Source organism: Podarcis liolepis (genome assembly GCF_965112155.1).
Source record: "Podarcis liolepis genome assembly, chromosome: 2".
NCBI lineage: Eukaryota > Metazoa > Chordata > Lepidosauria > Squamata > Lacertidae > Podarcis > Podarcis liolepis.
The window spans coordinates 109,189,202-109,208,336 of NC_139555.1; the positions used below are offsets into that span (position 1 = coordinate 109,189,202).

The following is a 19,135-nucleotide window of genomic DNA, read 5'->3' on the forward strand; positions in this document are numbered from 1 at the left end:
ACTACTACTACTACTACTACTACTACAAATATATTTGTACCCTGCCCATCTGGCTGGGTTTCCCCAGCCACTCTGGGTGGCTTCCCAAAAAATGAAATAAAAATACATTAAAAAGTCACACATTAAAAACGTCCCTAAACAGGGCTGTCGTCAGATGTCTTCTAAATGTCAGGTAGTTGTTTATCTCTTTGACATCTAATGGGAGGACATTCCACAGGGCGGGCGCCACAACCAAGAAGGCCCTCTGCTTGGTTCCTTGTCACTTTGCTTCTCACAGTAAGGGAAACACCAGAAGGCCCTCGGTGCTGGACATCAGTGTCTGGGCAGAGTGATGGGCATGGAGATGCCCCTTCAGGTATACTGCATCGAGGCCGTTTAGGGCTTTAAAGGTCAGCACCAACACTTTGAATTGTGCTCAGAAATGTACTGGGAGCCAATGTAAGTCTTTCAGGACATGTGTTATATGGTCTTGGTGGCCACTCCCAGTCACCAGACTAGCTGCTGCGTTCTGGATTAGTTGTAGTTTCTGGGTCACCTTCAAAGGTAGCCCCACGTAGAGGACATTGCAGTAGTCCAAGCGGAAGATAACAAGAGCATGCACCACTCTAGTGAGGCAGTCTCCGGGCAGGTAGGGTCTCAGCCTGTGTACCAGATGGAGCTGGTAGACAGCTGCCCTGGATACAGAATTGACCTGCACCTCCATGGACAGCTGTGAGTCCAAAATGACTCCCAGGCTGTGCACCTGGCCCTTCAGGGGCACAGTTACCCCATTCTGGACCAGGGAGTCCTTCACACCTGCCCGCCTCCTGTCCCCCCAAAACAGTACTTCTGTCTTGTCAGGATTCAACCTCAATCCACTAGCTGCCATCCATCCTCCAACCGCCTCCAAGCACTCACACAGGACCTTCACCACCTTCACTGGTTCTGAGTTGAAAGAGAGGTAGAGTTGGGTATCATCCGCATATTGATGGACACCAAGCCCAAACCCCCTGATGATCTCTCCCAGCAGCTTCCTGTAGATGTTAAAAAGCATGGAGGGGAGGACGGAACCCTGAGGCACCCCACAAGTAAGTCTGAACACTCATCCCCCACCACAACTTTCTGGACACAGCCCAGGAGGAAGGAGCAGAACCACTGTATAACAGTGCCCTCAGCTCCCAGCTCCTCTAGACGGTCCAGAAGGATGTTATGATCGATTGTCGCGACCAAGGCAGTTTCAGTCCCATGAGGAGACCTGAATCCCAATTGGAAGGGATCCAAATGGTCTGCATCCTCCAGGCGTGCCTGGAGTTGTTCAGCAACCACCCGCTCAATCACCTTGCCCAAGAATGGAAGATTTGAGGCTGGGCGATAGTTGGCCATACTGGCCGGGTCTGAAGATGTTTTTTTAAGAAGCGGTTTAATGACCGCCTCTTTCAGCTGGTCTGGGAATGCCCCCTCACAGAGGGAAGCATTCACCACCCCACAAAGCCCATTGCCCAGCCCTTCCCGGCTTGCTTTTATTAGCCAGGATGGGCAAGGATCAAGGAGACAGGTGGTTGGTTTCACGCATCCAAGCAGCCTGTCCACAATCTCGAGGGTAACGGATTGAAAATAATTCCATGCAACTTGACCAGACAGGGCTCTAGCACTCTCTCGCCCCGACCCTGCTCCCACGGTGGTGTCTACCTCCTTCCGAATATGAGCAACTTTATCTGCATAAAAATTTGAAAAATCGTTGCAGGAGGTCTTGGGGTCTTTACAAGGCCCCGGTGGTAAAGGTGGTTCCATTAAATTGCAAACCACCTGAAAGAGTCTCCTGCTACTATTTTCTGTAGATGCAATAGAGGCGGTGAAGAAAGTCTTCTTCGCCGTTCCTATCGCCACTTGGTAGGCTCGACATTGAGCTCTAACCTGTGTCCGGTCCAATTCTGAATGAGTTTTCTGCCACTGGCACTCGAGCCGTCTCAGCGATTGTTTCCTCACCCGCAGCTCCAAAGAAAACCACGGGGCTGTCAGGGCTCCATGCAGTCGGAGAGGGCGCTTCGGAGCCAGACAGTCGATAGCCCTGGTCAACTCCACATTCCAGCGGGCCACCAGGGAATCAGCTGAAAGGCCATCAACATGGGATAAAGCATGCCCTACCACTCTCTGGAAACCATTTGGATTCATTAAGTGGCGGGGGCGGACCATCCGCATTGGTCCCACCTCCCTGCAGAGGAGAAGGGTCACGGAGAAGTCCAGTTGCACCAGGAAGTGATCTGACCATGGCACTTCTTTTGTTTCACTTTTACCTAGTGTCATATCAGCCATGTCACTATTGGTGAACACTAGGTCTAAGGCATGTCCGTGACTATGAGTTGGGCCAAACTTATTCAGGGACAGCCCCATGGAGGCCATGCTTTCCACGAAGTCCCAAGCAGCCCCTTGTAAGGTCATGTTGGCATGGATGTTAAAATCCCCTAGGACAACCAAACTAGGTATCTCCAGGAGAACATCCGCGATGACCTGAAGCAGCTCGGGCAGGGAATCCTTGGTGCAGCGGGGAGGTCAGTACACCAAAAGGAATCCTGTACTGCCCCTATTGCCCAGCTTCCAGAACATGCACTCAGAGAACTGGGTCTTTCATATGCGCAGAAGCGCCAAATTGCACCAGTGCCTGTGCAGACGTGGCGCTTCAGGATGCGAATGCTGTGGGTTGCGGACGTGCCTCAGTCACGGGTTATGTCTGCAACCCGAGGTTCCACTGTACCAATTTTGTTTTAGGGCTTAATTTGCAGTAAATTTTATTCCTTTATTCATAATTGTTCTCACTGTTCTACTGTGAACTGCTCTTAAAATTTTTGCATCCATTTTGTCATATAAGGTTTTGCTTGTTCGGGCTTGGTGTCATATTTGAGTAATAGTTTATAAATTTTACCCAGAAGGTAGAACTCTGTTATGATGGACTCAGATTCTATCTTTTCACTGATTTTCACTGTATGTTTGCCATACAGTCTTTCTTGAATCTGGATATTAGTTGACAGTATGTAAGCAGTTTCATATTTTTTCTCCTCTTTAATACTTTGGCATGTATTTGATCTGTTCTTGAAGATGAACCATATCTTGGTACAATATATACCGTATTTTTCACTCTATAGGACACACCGAACCATAGGAGGGGGAGAACAAGGAAAAAAAAATTCTCCCCCTCTCCGCTCAGCGCCCCTTCAGCGAAGCGGGATGAGAAACAGAGCCCCTTCCATTTCTCCTCCAGCTTCACTGAAGGGGCGCTGCGCAGAGAGGAAACATTGTGCAGTGCCTCTCCAGAGAAGCAAAGCCTGGAGAGCAAGAGGGATCGGTGTGCACCGACCCCTCTCGTTCTCCAGGCTTCAGGCGGCTTACCACAAGCCTTCGGAGATCAGCAGGAACTTGTGCTGTGCTCCAAAGGCTTCAGGCGGCTATCCCTGAAGCCTGGACAGCGAGAGGGGTCGGTGCGCACCGACCCCTCTCGCTCTCCAGGCTTCAGCGAAAGCAACGCGTAGCCTCTGGAGCGTGGAGGGAGCGCTTCCTCTGCGCTTCGGAGGCTTCGTGTTGCTATCACTGAAGCCAAGGAGCCTGCATTCACTCCAAAGGACGCACACACATTTCCCTTAATTTTTGGAGGGTAAAAAGTTGTCCTATAGAGCGAAAAATACGGTAGTCATATATTCTCCTATTGGCTCTAATAATAATATTGCAGTGGTGACATTAACAGTGCAGGTAAGGGGATTTTTGTAGTGCAACTCATGATTTGTGAGTTGTGCCCGTGGCTATGATGTGTGATTTGATGGTGAGTTTGGGGAGCCCCAATGCGAAAAGAGTGAGGATCCTTGAGGATCCGTGCTTCAAAACTACCTTTTTGGGCCATGACGCTTCCAGGAAGCCGTGGATCCATAATTTTTATGGTGCAGGCTCTGCTCCTGGCTATGACGTGTGATTTGACAGTGAGTTTGGGTTGGCCCAATTCAAAAAGCGTGAGGATCCATGAGGATCCGTGCTTCAAAACCACATTTTTGGGCCATGGCATTGCCAGGAAGCAGTGGATCCAAGTTTTTTGTGGTGCAGGCTGTGCCCCTGGACATGATGTGTGATTTGACAGTGAGTTTGGGTTGGCCCAATGCAAAAAGAGTGAGGATCCATGAGGATCCGTGCTTCAAAACCACGTTTTTGGGCCACGGTATGGTCAGGAAGCCATGGATCCGAGTTTTTTGTGGTGCAGGCTGTGCCCCTGGACATGATGTGTGATTTGACAGTGAGTTTGGGTTGGCCCAATGCAAAAAGAGTGAGGATCCATGAGGATCCGTGCTTTAAAACCACGTTTTTGGGCCATGGAGTGGCCAGGCAGGCGTGGATCCGATTTTTTTGTGGTGCAGGCTGTGCCCCTGGGAATGATGTGTGATTTGACGGTGAGTTTGGGGTGGCCCAATGCAAAAAGCGTGAGGATCCATGAGGATCCGTGCTTCAAAACCACATTTTTGGGCCATGGCATTGCCAGGAAGCAGTGGATCCAAGTTTTTTGTGGTGCAGGCTGTGCCCCTGGACATGATGTGTGATTTGACAGTGAGTTTGGGGTGGCCCAATGCAAAAAGCGTGAGGATCCATGAGGATCCGTGCTTCGGAACCACGTTTTTGGGCCATGGAGTGGCCAGGAAGCCGTGGATCCGAGTTTTCTGTGGTGCAGGCTGTGCCCCTGGGAATGATGTGTGATTTGACAGTGAGTTTGGGTTGGCCCAATGCAAAAAGAGTGAGGATCCATGAGGATCCGTGCTTTAAAACCACGTTTTTGGGCCATGGAGTGGCCAGGCAGGCGTGGATCCGATTTTTTTGTGGTGCAGGCTGTGCCCCTGGGAATGATGTGTGATTTGACAGTGAGTTTGGGGTGGCCCAATGCAAAAAGCGTGAGGATCCATGAGGATCCGTGCTTCGGAACCACGTTTTTGGGCCATGGAGTGACCAGGAAGCCGTGGATCCGAGTTTTCTGTGGTGCAGGCTGTGCTCCTGGGAATGATGTGTGATTTGACAGTGAGTTTGGGTTGGCCCAATGCAAAAAGAGTGAGGATCCATGAGGATCCGTGCTTTAAAACCACGTTTTTGGGCCACGGTATGGTCAGGAAGCCGTGGATCCGAGTTTTTTGTGGTGCAGGCTGTGCCCCTGGGAATGATGTGTGATTTGACGGTGAGTTTGGGTTGGCCCAATGCAAAAAGCGTGAGGATCCATGAGGATCCGTGCTTCAAAACCACGTTTTTGGGCCTTGGAGTGGCCAGGAAGCCGTGGATCCGAGTTTTTTGTGGTGCAGGCAGTGCCCCTGGACATGATGTGTGATTTGACAGTGAGTTTGGGTTGGCCCAATGCAAAAAGCGTGAGGATCCATGAGGATCCGTGCTTCAAAACCACATTTTTGGGCCTTGGATTGGCCAGGAAGCCGTGGATCCGAGTTTTTTGTGGTGCAGGCAGTGCCCCTGGACATGATGTGTGATTTGACGGTGAGTTTGGGGTGGCCCAATGCAAAAAGCGTGAGGATCCATGAGGATCCGTGCTTCGGAACCACGTTTTTGGGCCACGGTATGGTCAGGAAGCCGTGGATCCGAGTTTTCTGTGGTGCAGGCAGTGCCCCTGGACATGATGTGTGATTTGACAGTGAGTTTGGGGTGGCCCAATGCAAAAAGCATGAGGACCCATGAGGATCCGTGCTTCAAAACCACGTTTTTGGGCCACGGTATGGTCAGGAAGCCGTGGATCCGTGATTTTTGTGGTGCAGGCTGTGCCTCTGGACATGATATGTGATTTGACGGTGAGTTTGGGGTGGCCCGATGCAAAAAGCGTGAGGATCCATGAGGATCCGTGCTTCAAAACCACGTTTTTGGGCCACGGTATGGTCAGGAAGCCGTGGATCCATGATTTTTGTGGTGCAGGCTGTGCCCCTGGACATGATGTGTGATTTGATGGTGAGTTTGGGGTGGCCCGATGCAAAAAGCGTGAGGATCCATGAAGATCCGTTCTTGAAAACCACGTTTTTGGGCCACGGTTTCGCCAGGAAGCCGTGGATCCGTGATTTTTGTGGTGGATGCTGTGCCCATGGCCATGATGTTTGATCTGATGGTGACTTTGGGTTGATCTAGTGCAAAAATCATAAGGATCCATGAGGATCCGTGCTTCGGAACCACGTTTTTGGGCCAGGGCGTGGTCAGGCAGGCGTGGATCTGAGTTTTTTGTGGTGTAGGTTGTGCCCCTGGCTATGATGTGTGATTTGACAGTGAGTTTGGGTTGGTCCAATGCAAAAAGTGTGAGGATCCATGAGGATCTGTTCTTGAAAACCACGTTTTTGTGCCATGGTATGGCCAGGAAGCCGTGGATCCGTGATTTTTGTGGTGGATGCTGTGCCCCTGGGAATGATGTGTGATTTGATGGTGAGTTTGGGGTGGCCCGATGCAAAAAGCGTGAGGATCCATGAAGATCCGTTCTTGAAAACCACGTTTTTGGGCCACGGTATGGCCAGGAAGCCATGGATCCGTGATTTCTGTGGTGGATGTTGTGCCCCTGGACATGATGTGTAATTTGAAAGTGAGTTTGGGCTGATCTAGTGCAAAAATCATGAGGATTCATGAGGATCCGTGTTTTTTAACCATGTTTTTGCGCCATTGCGGCACCACGAAACAGTGGATGCGTGATTTTTTTGGTTCCTCCTACAGACTAAGATGTGGTCTACAGTAGCATGGTGTTTTTATTTTGTTTCAATATAAAAATCATATGAATTCATGAGGATCCGTGCCTCGGATCCATGTTTTTATGGTACTGCAGCGCGGCAAAGTGTTGGATCCACGTTTTTTATAGTCCAGTTTGTAGGCGTGCCTTCTAGGTGTGATTTGACACTGCATTTGTTGGAATTAATTTTTAAAAAGTGGAGGATCCATGAGGATCCGTGTAGATCCGCCTTTTATGCAGACCCCTGAGATTCCTGCATTGCAGGGGGTTGGACTAGATGACTCTCAGGGTCCCCTTCCATCTCAACGATTCTATGATTCTAACAGGGTGCAGGACTAGATGGCTAGATCAAACTACAGGGCTCTTCGTGTGTGTGTGTGTGGGTGTGTGTGTGTGTGTGTGTGTGAGAGAGAGAGAGAGAGAGAGAGAGAGAGAGAGAACCTCTTCTTTGCAAAGAGGCTGAATCAGCTGCAATACCCCCACACTTGAACCACTGCTTCCCTGCCTGCTCTCTCTCCACCCCCAACCCCAGTTCCATGGTTATTGCATTGCATTGCACACACACCCCAAAGCTTGCTGCACCCCAAGGCGCTTTGCACTCAGCGGATTCCTTGCAGGACAAGGGCAGTGCAGGACGGCAGAGAGGGCGGGTCAGCTGTTCCACTTAAGCCGGGCCCCCTTTCCCAGGTCAGTATGGAACAGCCCCACCTTCTCTTTCTCTCTCTCTATGGCAGCTTGCACTCTCTGGCTTTAACCCTTAAGGCAACGAGCATCTGTTCCCTATATTCGAAGCCCAGGTTCCCTCCCTTCCCTCCCCATTGGCTGCGTCCTGCAATTATCCCGCCCCCGGAAATATCCTGCCTCCCTGGCGGGGGCTCCCATTCCCGCCCCCGCTGCTCAGGGTCGCTGCCACCATCGCCAGGATTTCGGGTGAGTGCAAAGCCAGCGGCGGGGAAGGAGGGAAGGGGCTTGGCAAGGGGTGGGGGGTCCAGGATGAGAAGCCCCGGGACGGGGAGAAGAAGAGAAGGGAGGAAAGGGAGCTGGTCTTTTTAACGGGGCCTTGAAGGTGGAGGGGTGTGTGTTCCGTTGTGGAAAGAGAGAAGCTTCCTCCTGCCCGGATCTGGTGCAAAGGAAGTTGCAGGGAATTAGGCGGGAAAGGGGAGAGGGCTGGGTATTGCAGACCAGCCTCGCCATAGTAGTAGTAGTAGTAATAATAATAATAATAATAATAATAATAATAATAATAATATAAATAAATGCTATTTATACCCCGCCCCCATTTTCTGGGATTCCCCAGCCACTCTGGTTGGCTTCCAACAAAATAAGAAAAACCAAAAGCATCCAAACATCCAAGTCTTCCGTTTTGTAGAGGAGATGGGGACATGGATTGCTGGATGGCAGAGGGAGAAAGAGGAAAAGATGGGGAGGAAAACAAAGCCAGGGGGGTCCTGGCAGGAAGAAGGAAGGGCTGAGGCCTTCTCCAAAGAGCTCTTTGTTCTTGAACTCCTTGCATAAAGTAGTGGGGGCAGGGCCGGATTGAGGTTTGATGAGGCCCTAAGCTACTGGAGGTAGCTGTCTTTTGTCAACAACAAATTGTTGCTGTTTTTTGTGTTGAATATATGCTATATGGTAATTTATGGACCTAATAGGTATCTAAACCATTTGCACATAGTAGAGTATGTATTTTCTCAAAGTAATTGTTGAGCTGAAATACAATTACTAAGAATATTAATAGTGAAATAATTATTAAGCTCTAACTTAAAATGATTTTGTTATTCATAACAAACTTAATGCAAACACATTGGCATTTGGCAATAACAAAAGTTCCTTTAGAAACACAATTTACAAAGACTCCTAATCTAGTCCTAGAAACTTGCTATAATAATAGGTGTAAATATCTGATGCAAATTACTAATAATTATAAATAGCATTATTAATATGAAATTAAGTGTTATAACCTGTACAATGCAATTGTAGTTAATACAATGCATTTTTTATATCAGTATCAATATTACCATAATAGTCCACATTCTTCATTGGGATAGCAGACCTTTGTACCCTGTTACACTTAGTGAGTGTAAAACACAGTATTTCTAGTAATATGTTGCATTTATAAATAATACCAATACTATACACACCTGTACATAAAATTATTTTACAGGACTAATTGTATTACTGCATCTACCCAATACCCATTCAACTGTAAAATTTTATCATTATTCATTGTGTACTGTGTATACAAACAGTACACAAACATGATCTAAATTACAATACTTTCCTTCTTGCCTTGCCAAAGCAAAGTCATTGATGATATCATCAAATGATAAACTGCTTAGCTTGTCACTATCTATGTACATGAGGCTGAAGTAACATAATTTATCTTGAGACATTGTTGTTCAAATTCATTTTTTATCCTCTTCAGCTGAGAAACGGATCTTTACAAATGGCAATTTGCAATCATCATTCAAAGAAACATTGTCAGAATTGCTTCTACATTAGGGAATGCTGACTGGACATCGTTGTTGTTCTTTAGTCACTTAGTCGTGTCTGACTCTTTGTGACCCCATGGACCAGAGCATGCCAGGTACTCCTGTTTTCCACTGCCTCCTGTAGTTTGGTCAAACTCGTGTTAGTAGCTTTGAGAGCACTGTGCAACCATCTCGTCCTCTGCATATAAGTTAAATAAGCAAGGAGACAATATACAGCCTTGTCGTACTCCTTTCCCAATTTTGAGCCAATCAGTTGTTCCATATCCAGTTCTAACTGTTGCTTCTTGTCCCACATAGAGATTTCTCAGGAGACAGATGAGGTGGTCAGGCACTCCCATTTCTTTAAGAATTTGCCATAGTTTGCTGTGGTCCACACAGTCGAAGGCTTTTGCGTAGTCAATGAAGCAGAAGTAGATGTCTTTCTGGAACTCTCTAGCTTTCTCCCTAATACAGTGCATGTTTGCAATTTGGTCTCTGGTTCCTCTGCCCCTCCAAAATCCAGATTGTACTTCTGGGAGTTCTCGGTACGCATACTGCTTAAGCTTGCCTTGTAGAATTTTAAGCATAACCTTGCTAGTGTGTGAAATGAGCGCAATTGTGCGGTAGTTGGAGCATTCTTTGGCACTGCCCTTCTTTGGGATTGCGTTGTAGACTGATCTTCTCCAATCCTCTGGCCACTGCTGAGTTTTCCAAACTTGCTGGCATATTGAGTGTAGTACCTTAACAGTATCATCTTTTAAGTTTTTAAATAGTTCCGCTGGAACGTCATCACTTCCACTGGCCTTGTTATTAGCAGTGCTTTCTAAGGCCCATTTGACTTCACTCTCCAGGATGTCTGGCTCAAGGTCATCAGTCACACTACCTGGGGTGTATGGGACATCCATATCTTTCTGGTATAATTCCTCTGTGTATTCTTGCCACCTCTTCTTGATGTCTTCTGCTTCTGTTAGGTCCTTACCACTTTTGTCCTTTATTATGGTAATCTTTGCATAAAATGTTCCTTTCATATCTCCAATTTTCTTGAACAGATCTCTGGTTTTTCCCCATTCTATTGTTTCCCTCTATTGTTGGCACTGCTCGTTTAAGAAGTCCCTCTTGTCTCTCCTTGCTATTTGTTACAAGTCTGCATTCAGTTTCCTGTATCTTTAACTATCTCCCTTGCATTTTGCTTGCCTTCTGTCACCTGTGGTTTGTAAGGCCTCATTGGACAACCACTTTGCTGTCTTGCATTTCCTTTTCATTGGGATGATTTTCATTGCTGCCTCCTGTATGATGTTCCAAGCCTCCATCCATAGTTCTTCAGGCACTCTGTCCACCAAATCTAAATCCTTAAATCTCTTCCACTGTGTATTCATAAGGGATTTGATTTCGATTGTATCTTACTGGACCAGTGGCTTTCCCTACTTTCTTCAGTTAAAGCTTGAATTTTGCTATAAGAAGCTGATGCTCTGAGCCACAGTCAGCTCCAGGTCTTGTTTTTGCTGTATAGAGCTTCTCCATCTTTGGCTGCAAAGAATATAAGTAATCTGATTTCAATGCTGCCCATCTGGTGATGTGCATGTGTAGAGTCATCTCATGTGTTGTTGGAAAAGAGTGTTTGTTATGATCAGCTTGTTCTCTTGAGAGAACTCTATTAGCCTTTGCACTGCTTCGTTTTGAACTCCAAGGCCAAATTTGCCAGTTGTTCCTTTTATCTCGTTGACTCCCTGCTTTAGCATTCCAATCCCCTGTGATGAGAAGAACATCCTTCTTTGGTGTCACTTCTAGAAGGTGTTGTAAGTCTTCATAGAATTGGTCAATTTCAGTTTCTTCAGCACCAGTAGTTGGTGCATAAACCTGGATTACTGTGATGTTAAAAGGTCTGCCTTGGATTTGTCTTCATAGAATTGGTCAAGTTCATTTTGTTGAGCATTGGTAAGGTAAAGGGACCCCTGACCATTAGGTCCAGTCATGGCTGACTCTGGGGTTGGGGCACTCATCTTGCTTTACTGGCCGAGGGAGCTGGCATTTGTCTGCAGACAGTCGTGTGGCCAGCATAACTAAGCCGCTTCTGGCGAACCAGAGCAGCGCATGGAAACACCATTTACCTCCCCGCTGAAGCGGTACCTATTTATCTACTTGCACTTTGATCATAGAATCATAGAATCATAGAGTTGGAAGAGACCACAAGGGCCATCGAGTCCAACCCCCTGCCAAGCAGGATGTGCTTTCGAACTGCTAGCTTGGCAGGAGCAGGGACCGAACAACGGGAGCTCACCCTGTTGCGGGGATTCAAAGCGCCGACCTTCTGATTGGCAAGTCCTAGGCTCTGTAATTTAACCCACAGCGCCACCCGCGTACCTCAGCATTGGTAGTTGGTGCATAAACCTGGATTACTGTGATGTTAAAAGGTCTGCCTTCATTTGTATCGAGATCATTCTATCATTAGGCGCACAGCCCCCATGGGGGCCGGCTCTCCTGGACGCTGTCTCTGATCACGCGAACTGGTTGCAGGAGCTCGAAATAAACAATTAGAGAGAAGCAAATGCACATATTTCGAGTGAAAATCGGGAGTTAAGACTGCTAATTGAAGTGACCTCTGAAGTAGAGCGATGGGCTGGATTCAACAATATATCAAGAAGAAGATACATCAAAGGGTCGGTATGTCAGAACGGGACTGAAAGGGGGGGGAACCTTTCTTTTTTTATCTCGTGTGAGTACCTAACAACCCTCCCCCCAAGAAGAATCGTTGCAATTACTGATTACAAGCAGGATGATTAAGATCTGTGTGGAAATAAATTACTAATCAAAGACATGGCTTGTGGAATATTGGAAAGGAATGAAAGGCCTTTGTGGCGCAGTTATAAAAAGAGATTTGTTAGGGCAGGCCTGCCTACAGGATTTATGATCGAGGGGAACAGACCATGGCTTGTTATTACATCGAACTGTGAGTTTGACCTGGCAGAACCCCCTAAGAAGATTGAGGAGAGACTGACAGGTCTGCGAGAATTAATGGACAGGCTTTAAGAATGTTTTGTACGGAAGTGTGGAAATGGCGTCTGTCTGTATTGAATATGGCTCTTGGAGGAATGGAAAATCCACACAGGATATAACGTTTGTTTTCAACCCGCTTGTGGAGACTATCAGAGGTCACAAAGAAAGGAGTATATGACAACAATAAGAAGATGAGGAAAATAATAAAGAGAAGATGGAATAGAACTGAGAACTGTGAATACCATTTGGACAGAACTGTGATCATTAAAGCAGCAGCAAGAGAGATGTTTGGATCCCTTTCTGAGCTCGAAGCATGGGTACCCCCAACAAAAATTTAAAAATTTGGCTGTGTAATTTGGAATTAATGTGATTTGATTGGTTTGTTAATAAAAATTATATTGAAAGAGATCATTCTATCATTTTTGAGATTGCATCCCAGTACAGCTTTTGCCACTCTTTTGTTGACTATGAGGGCCACTCCATTTCTTCTATGGGAATCTTGTCCACAGTAGTAGATATGATGATCATCCAAATTGAATTCACCCATTCAGGTCCATTTTAGTTCACTGATGCCCAGGATGTCAATACTTATTCTTGCCATTTCATTTTTGACCACATCCAGCTTACCATGGTTCATGAATCTTACATTCCAGGTTCCTATGCAATATTTTTCTTTGCAGCACTGGACTTTCCTTTCACTTCCAGGCACATCCGCAACTGAGCGACCTTTCGGCTTTGGCCCAGCTGCTTCATCAGCTCTGGATCTATTTGTACTTGTCCTCCGCTCTTCCTCAGTAGCATGTTGGATGCCTTCCTACCTGAGGGGTTCATCTTCCAGTGTCATAACTTTTATACGACCATGGAGTCTTCTCGGCAGGGATACTGGCGTGGCTTGCTGGTTCCTGCTCCAGGTGGATCACGTTTAGTCAAAACTCTCCACTTTGACTTGTCTGTCTTGGGTGGCCCTGCACGGCATAGCTCATAGTGTCTCTGAGTTATTCAAGCCCCTTTGCCATGACAAGGCAGTGATCCATGAAGGACACGGTCATTAAATATTACTTGGTACAGATCCTGATGTGTCAGATTATCAAATCATCTACATATTCTTATTGTCTTTCCTTACTAATTTTTTCTTCCATCCAGTACTTCACATTTTAATCTAGGCATATTAGCATATCTTTTTTTGAGCAATATTTTGCCATATATTCATCAAAACATTTCCACTCCTTTTTAAATTTTTGATTCGACTGATTTCTTATTATCGCAGTTAATTTTGCCAGAATTAAATATTCATTTAGTTTACAAATCCATTCCTCCTTTGTGGGTATAGTTTTTGACTTCCACCTAGCAGCAATCACTATTCTAGCAGCTGTACTTGCCTACGGAAAAATTCTCTCTCCCCCCCCCCCCCCGTGGTATCTCATCATCTGTCAATTCAAGGAGATATGTCTCTGGTTTCTTTGTTATTGATATTTTCAACATCTTCTTTAGTTCTTTGTGTACTACTATCCAAAATTTATTAATTTCCTCACAACTCCACCACATATGTGGTCCAGGCATTGGTATTTATATAATTTCAAACAAAGCATTTCTATTTCAACCAATCATATACATCAGAGATGTCCAAGCGCTGGACCGCAATTGACAGGTAGACCTCTGTGTTGTTTTGGGTCGATTGTGAGACCTTTGAAGGCCGCGCCCCCTTTCCGCAAGAACTTCTGCATATGCTCCTATTTCTGTTTTTGCTTGTTTTAATGTTTGTTGTTGCAAAAAGAATTAAATTTTTATTGCATCCCCCGCCTCCTTAAAAAAGTCCCTTTGCAGTTGCACGTTCCTGATATTCATCATTACCTCCTTTTATTATAATACACACGCGCAACGAGCGCTGGCAATTTCTGCTGAATATGTTCTGATGCCTACCACGTTCTGTTACGTTGTGTTGGTGTGCATGTTGGGAACCTGTGTTACATGCAGCCATTTGCATCATATAGCAACTCATGTTCCAGCTTTCAGCTGTATCTTTGTGATGCTCATATTAGCTGTATTTCTGCCCCTATTGGGGGGCGGCAACTTGCAAAATAATCAGTTTCATAAAGCACAGGCTACCATAACTTCTGTATTAGAAGCACACTCAAGGATTTAAAGGGGTAGACGTTATCACATTTATTGTGGCCCTTTGGGCAACTGCCACAAGGCCACTACTGCCCATACCATGCCAGCCTTAGGAAGGGAGAAGGGACAGGCAGATGGAAGGAATTGCCAAAGGTGTTTGAAAATGGGTGGAGGCTCTTGGGAAGCGGGTGCCCAATAGGGGATTCTACAGGGTCAAAAAAATCCCTGCAGGGGCTCTGAGACTCCCTTGACTTCTTCCTTCCTCCCAGGAAGCTACAACTTGCCTTGGCTTATTTGCTTCTCAAGATGTTGAACCTGCAAACCTGGTCAGGATGGACAGAGGAATATGGACAGCTGACCTGCTCAAGCTGTCTCCCGCATCCCTCCCTGCAACCTCTGATCATCCCCTCCCAGGGCCCTCGGAGAAATCTGTTGAGTTCCAGGGGAGAGGAGATGGGGACATGGATGGCTGGATGGTGGAGGGAGAAAGAGGAAAAGATGGAGAGGAGACCAAAGGCAGGAAGGGCCAGGCAGGAAGAAAGGAAGGAGGGAGGGAGGGGTGAGGCCTTTTTCAAAGCAGCTCTTTGTTTTTGGAATCCCTTTCATAAAGTAGTGGGGGCAGATTTTCTTTCTCTGTGCTTTTAAATCTCTGGTGTTATTTCCACTGCAGGATTAAGTGACGAAAATGATGTTGCACACCAATCCAGGAAAATGGGTGAAGGGGGCTATGGTAATGCTTCCCGTCATTATGTATTCTTCATATATTTAAATAGTTTATATTACTTTTATTTTTTTAAAGACTGGATCAGAGTGATACATTCCACCAGCAGAAAAATACAGTAGATGTATGCACCTCCCCAGTTTCGTGGGCTTTCGGGACAAAGGACCTGTTATCATGATACACAATTCATGTGGCTGGAGGCTCTACACATAGGATTGGGCATATGAAGACCAAGTGGCACCAGCTTTCCTAATCAAGAGTCCCCTTTGTCAGACTGCAGCCCACAAAAGCTTAAGCCATAATACATTTATGTGCCTTTCAGAGCTGCAGAAGATGAATAAACAGAAGCATAGTTAATCTATGGACTTCTATCCTACTGGATAGAACAGTGACTGCCAGCAAGTTTGATATCTTGGGGGGAAAAGGGATTAGGCTGGTGTCTGTGCTCTGCGCTTGCGGTCCTAGGCAATAATGCTTCTTAATACTAGTTTCTGGAAAGCACAGGAGAGCAGAGGGCTTTTGGGCTGAAATCTTGCTTGCTGGTTTCCCCCGGGCATTTGCTTGGCCACTGTGAAAACAGGATGCTGGACTAGGTGGGCCTTTACCCAATGCAGCAGGCTCTGTTTAGGTTCTAATATGTTGTAATATTTTTACACTTACATGTTACATAAGAACAGTTCAGTTTTACTTCTTACTCATAGGGGAGACTGCTATTGGAGCCTGTGATCCTTTCCTCACTTGAAAAAGAAAAAGACAGATGTTTCTCATAAGACAGTTCCACCGTAGATCTTTATTATAAAATGATGGTGCTTTCTTAAGTGTGAATGGAGTGATCATGGGTTTCTCTTGCCATTATCTCATCTGCATTCCTAAAAATTTGGGACATGGAGAGGACAGTTGAGAATGGAGAGGGTGTTAAAATAAGAGAAGGTGCACATGGGAATCGACGTGTGTTCAGTTCCTTTCAAGTCTAACAGGATTCTCTCTCCCCCGCCCCCACTCCCAAACAGGTGAGGAAGACGATGGTCAGAATTCTACGGAGCCATCTGTGAATTCATTGGGAAGAACAAAGAAACAGTTTAAATGCAGGGAATGTGGAATGTGCTTTAGTCACTGTGGAAGAATGAGGATACACCAACAAACTCACACAGGAGAGAATCCATTTAAATGCATTGAATGTGGAAAGAGCTTCAGTCATAGTGGCAATCTTAGAACACATCAACGAACTCACACGGGGGAGAAACCATTTCAATGCACTGAATGTGGAAAGAGCTTCAGGCATAGTGGCAATCTTAGAACACATCAACGAACTCACACGGGGGAGAAACCATTTAAATGTATTGAATGTGGAAAGAGCTTCAGTCGTAGTGGAATCCTTAGAACACATCAACGAACTCACACAGGGGAGAAACCATTTGAATGCATTGAATGTGGAAAGAGCTTCAGTCGTAGTGGAGTCCTTAGAATACATCAACGAACTCACACAGGGGAGAAACCATTTAAATGCATTGAATGTGGAAAGAGCTTCAGTCGTAGTGGAGTCCTTAGAATACATCAACGAACTCACACAGGGGAGAAACCATTTGAATGCATTGAATGCATTGAATGTGGAAAGAGCTTCCCTTGTAGTGGAGCCCTTAGAAGACATCAACGAACTCACACGGGGGAGAAACCATTTCAATGCACTGAATGTGGAAAGAGCTTCAGTTGTAGTGGAAACCTTAGAACACATCAACGAACTCACACTGGGGAAAAACCATTTAAATGCATTGAATGTGGAAAACTCTTTAGTCATAGTGGACACCTCAGAACACATCAACGAACTCACACGGGGGAGAAACCATTTAAATGCATTGAATGTGGAAAACTCTTTAGTCATAGTGGACACCTCAGAACACATCAACGAACTCACACGGGGGAGAAACCATTTAAATGCATTGAATGTGGAAAAATCTTCAGTCGTAGTAGAGACCTTAGAATACATCAACGAACTCACACGGGGGAGAAACCATTTCAATGCACTGAATGTGGAAAGAGATTCAGTCAAAGTGGAAACCTTAGAACACATCAACGAACTCACACTGGGGAGAAACCATTTAAATGCATTGAATGTGGAAAAATCTTCAGTCATAGTGGAGAGCTCAGAAAACATCAACGAACTCACACTGGGGAAAAACCATTTAAATGCATTGAATGTGGAAAAATTTTCAGTCATAGTGGAGACCTCAGAACACATCAACGAACTCACACGGGGGAGAAACCATTTAAATGCATTGAATGTGGAAAAATCTTCAGTCGTAGTGGAGACCTCAGAACACATCAACGAACGAATGTGGAAGGGGCTTCACGCGTAGTGGTCACCTTAGAACACATCAACAAACTCACACAGAGAAACCATTTAGTTGCATTGAATGTGGAAAGAACTTCAGTCAAAGTGGAGACCTTAGAATACATCAACGAACTCACACTGGGGAAAAACCATTTAAATGCATTGAATGTGGAAAGAGCTTCAGTCATAGTGGAGACCTCAGAACACATCAACGAACTCACACGGGGGAGAAACCGTTTAAATGTATGGAGTGTGGAAAGGGCTTCAGTCAAAGTGGAAAAGTTAGAATACATCAACAAACTCACATGGCAGAAACGATTTAAATGTATGGAGTGTGGAAAGAGCTTCAGTTGTAGTGGAGACCTTAATATTCATGAACGAATTCACACAGGTGAAAAGCCATATAAATGTATGCAGCGTTCAACTCAAGTTTCACTATTTAATTCACATCAAGAAACTCATAAAGGCGGAAATCAATTTTAAATACATGGAACCCATGTGATGTTCTGGTTTTTGTATTTAAATTTGTATACACACATATATATATTAAAGTAATGAAGGTCACAAATACTTGATGTACAAAAGATGTTGCAAGTTGTTGCTAGATAAATGGGGGAAGTGTGAATATGGAATGTTCAAGGTTTGTGATGAATCTGTTGAGTTTTTACTCTGCCCTTCACTGCCAAAATGATGGGCTGCCCTTGTCTTGTGGATCAGCATCTGTCAGGCTTCAGGGAATTGGCTTCCTTCCCCCGTGGCCGTAGATAAGCAGAACAAAGGAAAAGGAGTCTTCTTACCAGTTAGAAACTTTAATGATCCTAGTGAGAGGACAAAAACCTGTCTTCTAGGAATGGCGGTGCTCCCAATTAAGAGGTCCACCCCCTTTCATCCCTAGTCACCCCCGTCACTTCTGCGTCTCGTAACCTCAGCTCATACACTCTGTGCTTTCTGTCCTGCATTATCAACTCCCTGCCTCATGTCCTTCACTTCAGTGGGGCCCAGACTCACCCAGCCCTACTATGTAGCGGGATACTGTAGTTAGTTATGCAAATGAAGGATCGAAAGTGACGTTCAGTGATTGGATAGGTTTAGAAAGTTGCAACAGCTACGGTTGTTCTGGAGCTCTATATAAGCAGGCCGACTGAGCTCAGTTCAGTTCTGTTCCAGCTTACAAATAAAGAGCTGCTTTGGAAGAATCGCTGTGTCGTCTGATATGTTCGCCCTCAACCTAACAGTGGCGACGAGGATGGGATCGATGGACATCAGAGCACAGCCAGATGCGGCCATCCTCTGAACTGAGCTGAATCACTGAGCGAAATCACTGAACAGAACCAATTCAGAGCTGACTGTTCTGGCTAGAGCACTGTGTTCCATCCATCGCCCTTCACGCCAGCATCGGAATCATGGCTTCACTTGTGCCTCTACTGCTGTTTCTGCCAGCCTCTAAATCATGGAACTCCTACCTTGCTCTGTTTGACTGCTACCTCCAAGCCAACGAGCTGACAGCAGTATCAAAGGAACAGAAGCCGGGCCTGTTCCTCAGTCTCTGTGGGCTTGAGGTGTTCGAGACGCCCCGAGCGTTGGTTGAGCCTGAAGCAGTCCAGGCAACACCATGGGACACGATTCAAGAGAAGCTCTGAAACCACTATGCACCAAAGCCGTCCAGGATTGCTGCCTGCCATGCGTTCTACCACCGGAACCAGGCAGAGGGGGAGTCAATCAACAACTACACCACCGCCCTCTGACAGGCTGCAATGCATTGTGAGTTCCAAGACTTAAACGATGCCCTGATGGATCAAATCATCTGA

General features: G+C 46.0%; 1 protein-coding gene across 1 annotated transcript; it reads left to right on the forward strand.

Moving 5' to 3' along the window:
- Nucleotides 1-7,572: 7,572 nt before the first annotated feature.
- On the forward strand, nucleotides 7,573-19,135 carry LOC310700925 (uncharacterized protein; the record flags this gene model as incomplete). Its single annotated transcript, XM_083490878.1, has 4 exons — nucleotides 7,573-7,633; nucleotides 14,948-15,007; nucleotides 16,009-17,348; nucleotides 19,076-19,135. The coding sequence occupies exons 2-4, from the start codon at nucleotides 14,989-14,991 to the stop codon at nucleotides 19,133-19,135; spliced, it is 1,419 nt and encodes a 472-aa protein (XP_083347004.1). The 5' UTR covers nucleotides 7,573-7,633; nucleotides 14,948-14,988.